The sequence below is a fragment of the Rattus rattus genome, chromosome 1, assembly GCF_011064425.1.
Source record: "Rattus rattus isolate New Zealand chromosome 1, Rrattus_CSIRO_v1, whole genome shotgun sequence".
In the NCBI taxonomy this organism is placed as follows: Eukaryota; Metazoa; Chordata; class Mammalia; order Rodentia; family Muridae; genus Rattus; species Rattus rattus.
The window spans coordinates 87,105,802-87,111,801 of NC_046154.1; the positions used below are offsets into that span (position 1 = coordinate 87,105,802).

The 6,000-nt window shown below is 36.1% G+C and overlaps 1 protein-coding gene across 1 annotated transcript in view; it reads right to left on the minus strand.

Moving 5' to 3' along the window:
* LOC116888346 (selection and upkeep of intraepithelial T-cells protein 10-like) overlaps positions 1 to 5,038 on the minus strand; it is a 29,914-nt gene extending 24,876 nt beyond the window's left edge. The window contains exons 1-3 of the mRNA XM_032889618.1: positions 5,004 to 5,038; positions 525 to 648; positions 348 to 428 (exon numbers count right to left, since the gene is read on the minus strand). Coding sequence (XP_032745509.1) covers positions 348 to 423 — 76 coding nt within the window. The 5' untranslated portion in view covers positions 424 to 428; positions 525 to 648; positions 5,004 to 5,038. The remainder of the gene's footprint in view (positions 1 to 347; positions 429 to 524; positions 649 to 5,003) is intronic.
* Positions 5,039 to 6,000: the final 962 nt, after the last annotated feature.

The window sequence follows — 6,000 nt, forward strand, 5'->3', positions numbered from 1 at the left end:
AAGAAAAGAAAGGCTGAAACTGCTTTTTTTCATTCAGGGAATTACTTCATGCTGAACTATTGGTGGATTTTAAGGCAGAGATAATCATTGTCTTCAGTTTTGTGAGTCCACCATGCCCCAGCAGATTATCTGAAACATGTGGTCACACAGATGGTCCTGGTTACAAAGCAATGAGTTACAGTACAATGCAAAAAACATAAATGTGAGAAGGGAACAAAGTGGGAGGAGAGAGAGTGACAAAGGTTAAAGGGGACCAAGAGTATTAGAAGAAAGTAAGCAGAATGCCTCGTAATATATAAATTGTCCTAGGACAAATCTCATCAATAAAAGTGGGAGGGTGTCTCTACCTTGGGTGAGTACTGTGATCTGTAAGAGAAGGAAGACCAAGAAGAATCCAGGTAAACAGGAAGCTGAAGACTCCATCACACCTGAAAAATTAGATTGAAAATGGGCTATCAAAATTGGGGCAGTAATAACCATGACAACACTGAGAAGAGCAACAAAAGGCCATTCTGAAATCCTACCTTTTGAGAAAATTTCCCTTGCAAGGAAAAGTATCAATGACTGGTGCCACTTCTCTGAGGTGATCTCTTCTAGAGTCCTGTCTTGTTTTGTACTTGGCTCTGTGCTTTCAGAATAATAATTTCACTAAAGGAAGTATTATTCATCCATAAAAAAGAATGAAATACTATAATTTTCAGCAAAACAAATAGAACTGGAAGACATTATATTTAGTAAAACAAGTCAGACACAGAAAAACTAATTTCATTGTGCATTTACGGAACCAAACAATATAAACCTAGACAATTACTTCAGAACAAAGTCAGTCTAAATAATTCCTTCAGACGATCAGAAACAAATAGTCACCACTTCACACCATCTATATATACAACCAGTATAAATCAGTACCCATAAAGGGGGTACTGTCTTGGTGCAAAATTGAAGTTATAATTTTTCACATTGGTACAGAATTTATATATTAAGACAGGTTTAAAGTTTTCATTGGTAGAACTCTTTGTCTATTGATTAAAATTTGAAATTAATATTGTTACTTTTAGATAGGCATTGTGCCTACACAACTCACTTAAGAATGCAAGGCTTTGACCCAGTCCTTTTATAGCTGCTATTATACACTATATAGGATGATTAAGTAATGTGGGTTAAGAGCCAGAGTGTAAACTCATGATTATATTAGATTCTGATTTCATTACAATAAAGCATTTTCAATATTATTCAATTAGAAATAACTAAGAATATTCATGGTTTAACAGTTCATATATATACTTTTTGTAGTCTTCAAAAGTATAAGAAATCCACAAAATATGGCATTTATAATCATTTAATTATTATTAGATTTTGACTAAGAAACATGTCTGCTCCAGACAGTACTCCCTTCAATGTTGAAAGAAAATATTGATCATCATAACCTCCATCTAGAGTTGTTTAAGTTGTGGCAAGGGAGCCACTGGGCAAGAATTGCCCTCATTCATCTACAGACAAAAAAAAAAAATACTGTACAGGGAAGGACACAAGATGGGTATAGTTGACATCTGAGCTCTGCCAAGACAAAGTAAGCTAGTCCTTCATAATTCTTGTTTCACTTAAGGTCTTTCAGATGGTTTGTGACTAGAAGGCTAAAGACAGATTATCCAATGTTTTGAGGAATAGGAGACTGTCTATGTAGTCAGCTATCTCTGCAATGTTTAAATTTTGGAACCTAACTTTTTCTGTTCCCTATGTATTCAGGTTATATTTAGTTTGTTCTTGGATCTCTCATGGGGTAGAAGACTAGTTAAAATCTCATAATCAAACATAAGTTGTTTAGCATTAAGGAAGATGATGTAGATTTAAAAGGATGGTTTTCAGATATTAATGCAAGTTAAAATCAAAACATAATTCAGGTGTATAATTGTAAACTCTTTAAATTAGGATAGATGTTAGAGTAGTATACCTAAATTGACAAAATAGATGGGCTGGGTGCTATTAGTGTATATCATACCTTATAGTTTATATAACTGTTATACCTATATTTGAGGGAAAAAAAGACCTTTTATTGCAAAAAAGTGGGGGTATATTGTGGATTTAGTTCAATGCTTAAATTATGGGTTTCCAAAATCACAGGAGAATTTTACTTGTAAGATGCTGAGGGTCCCTGTCCTCAGTTGGTTCTGATTGGTAATTAAGGTTGCAGGTGCTAATGGCTAGACAGGGAGACAGAGGCAAGACTTTAGGATTCATGGACAAGGGGACTGAGGAATAAGCAGAATCGCCATGCCACAAAAGGAATAAGATCCAGACTTGAGAGTGGCATGAAAGGAGGCATACTAATAACGTAAGAGCCAGAGAAGAGAGGCCTTGGTTGGGTCTAGGGTTGCATAGATGGAATATATATTTTAGTAAGTAGTAACTCAGAAGTATCGAAAAGTAGATGTTAGCAGCATTGAAGTTTAGAAGAGGCCAATCCATTGAGAAGATTAAGGCATATTAAATATAAGGCTGCATGTGTGTGCATTAGAGCATTAGGGCAAGTTGTGAGGAACTTGCGCCATTGCTGCCAGGGAATCAGAGCAGATCAATCACTACAGCAGCAGATAGATACATAGACAAACAGATAGAAACAGACAGACTGAGATATTTAGCTGTATCTGTTGAGAGAGCCTAAGAGCAACAACATTTCAGGAGCACTGAGCATATATAGCACCTGACAGGTTCTTTAAATATTATTACACTCAATGGCCCATGGTTGTCTGGACAAATAACTAATGCCAGTGCCAAAGTATGAAAAGAAGAAGTTGACCATGGAATTAGAATAAAAGAAACACATGTGGATTTGGGGCTCACTCTGGCTGAAATAGGGACAAATTAGTTTTGAAATAAATATAACAATGGATTGTATCAGTCCAATAAAAACACTCATGAGTTAAAATTGATATAAACAGCTTTAAATAAACAAAAGAAAAAGTAATGGGAAAAGGCAAAATAATTTTCTTAGAATAAAATATCAAGTTAAAAAATAATAAAAAGTTGAAATTAATTTGCAGAATCATCTTCTTAACCAAAATCCACTCAGGTTGCTAAACCTCTTGCAATCATCTATTCACTTTGCTATAAAGGTTTTAGGAAAAAATCTTCCAAGCCAATATAACAGGGATTTCCATCTTTGATACCTTAATATCTGCTGTGGTCCCTCTTATGTCACCCAGTACATTGTCTGATAGCAAGAAACAATTCTGTCAGTACAATTCAGTCAGAATTCTCCTCGTCCCTCTTAGAAATTGTGATTCACTCTTAGAAATTCTTTATCCACTAACATTAATCTGTCCCTGGCTATAAACTCCCATTCATTCATGCTGTATTCAGGTGAGTCTTATCTCATTTCCTTCAAAATCCCATTGTATTTGTCCTCATTTTTTTAATCATAGGGGTCCTGAGTAAAGTCAGCCCTAAAATGGTTTAACAAATATGATTTAATTATTTTTCATAATATTAGAAATCTCCATTTTCTCCTATGATGCTAATAATTAATTTAGCAAAAAAAAAAAACACAAACACAAAACTAGTACATAAAACTTGTAGTAACAATGAAGTGCCCCCACTGTGGGTTACCTTAGCCAAGATGCCTAACAGTAAGGACATGGTACCTGAACAGGCTACCTCTGTCCAGTGAAAGGACAGAGCTCTGCCCACAAAATTTTCTACCCAAAATTTGTCCTGTCTAAAAAATTCAGAAATGGAGCAGAAACTGAAGGAAAGGCCAACCAATAACTGGCGAAAGTCAGAACCCACCCATAGGCAAGCACCAATCTCTAACATTACTAACAATACTCTGTTATACTTGCAGACAGGTGCTTAGCATACCTGTCCTCTGAGAGGCTCTATCCAGCACCAGACTGAAATAGAAGCAGATACCCACAGCCAAACTTTAGACAGCAGTCAGGGATACTTATGGAGGAGTTGGATTGAAGGCCCAGAAGTAGATGGGGAATCCACAGGCCAACAAACAGTCAACAAACCTGGAGCTCTCAGAATCTGAGTCACAAACCAAAATCATATACGGACTGAAACGACCTCCTCCCTTACCCCTACCCCTGCTCACACATATGTAGCAGACAGGCAGCTCAATCTTCATAGTTGCTCTTTCTGACCTCAATGGAAGAGGATGCACCTAATCTGACAGAGACTTGATGTGTCAGGGTAGGGAGATATCCCATGGGTAACCCACCCTCTCAGAGAAGGGAAGGGGAGGGGGAAAAACTTTGTGAGGGAGGGACCTGGAAGGGGAGCAACGTTTGGAATCTAAATTAATTGATTAATATAAAATGGAGTACCCCACAAAATAGTTACAAATAAAAGTAGTAGAGAGTAGATAACTTTATAATAGAAAAATATGATAGACACCTTTTCAATCAATCAAAATTTCTAACGAAACATTGTATATACCAATATCTAGTGGGTGAGATAATCATATTTGATGGCCCAAGCTAAACTAATTATTGTATGTCTAATCAGAAAAGAAACTATACAAATCTAAACTGGTATGACTCTAATATGCTTGTCCTATAATCCTCAAGAAAGAACTTAGAAAATTTCCCACACTTAAAAAGACTTGAAAGATCTACATCATTAGTGCCTTGCATAATCCTTGATGAGATTATTTTTCTATAAAGAACATTTCATGAACAAATTCTAAGACTGGAATGGATTCTCTGTGTAGACTAAAGTTTTTTGAACTGAAATTCTCAAGGAAAAATCTTTACCTGTGTTAAATATCTACAAAGTTTTATAGACGTTTAAAATTGATGGTTAAAATTTCTCTGATAATATAAAGGAGGAATGGTGCAGATCCAGAGCCAATTATCTTGGGAGTCCTTTACCCATCTAAATAGGCATTTATTACCCAGTCTATGTTTGACTTAGCACTCTAGTGGCTATTAGTAAATTCCTTTTTACTAATTTGTAGACAGTGAGATTAGAAAGATTGTTCAATGGCTAAGAGCACATACTCTCTTGCAAGTTCAATTCTTGCAAGTTCAATTCCCAGCACCCACGTCAGGCATCTCACAACCACTGGAATTCCAGCTTTACCTCTGCAGGCACCAGCACTCACATGCACATACCTACATAGAGACAAAATAAAATAAAAATATAAGAACATGTAAACAGACTTATAGCATCCACTAACCCAAAGGCTTCATCAGATAGCATCTTAGGACTGAAGAATTTTTCCCATGTTGCTTGTAACCCACTTACCTGATGTTGCCACTAATATATAAGTATCTTGATTTATGGTTTTCTTTGTCCTGTGACTTAATCAAACTGCTACCAGCAGTTTCAACTAAATATGTATTCCAGGTCCATGGCCATTAATATTTGGCTACAAAATAAATTATCTCTTATTCTCTAAAATGAAGTGGTATCTAAATAAAAATTGATATTTAAAGCAATGAAGAATGTTTGTTAAGTTCTTTCAAAGTTTAACTTTTGAGAGATAGTTTCTCCTACACTAAAGTAATAATGTGGTAAACCAGAAATTTATAGAGTGGCAATACCCATGAAACGACTAAAGACATGAAGAACTAATGAACTGGATTATGGAAACTGAGGGAACTTTTAATGAGGAAGTTCTGCAGTTGTTTCACTTCTGATAAAATCGTAGGAGGTAGAGAAACCTGTCATAAACAAAAAGGATAATTGTCATATGTGGGCTGAGATATTCTAATTGAGGAGCCTTCACTACAGAATGGTCTGTGCTCATGCCCAGAATGCAAATAAAAGTGGAGCGTGGGGACACAACCTGTAATTTCATTGTTAGGTGTAGGAGTGGAGCTAGGTGGTTCCCAGAGACTTGCTGGCTAGCCAATCTAGCCAAACCAGTGAGCTTGAGGTTCAGTGAGAAACCCTGTCTCCAAAGAAAAATGGAAAGTTATTGAGGTAAATACCTAATGTTAGCCTCGGACTCATACACACAAGCTCACACTCACACACAAACACACACACATA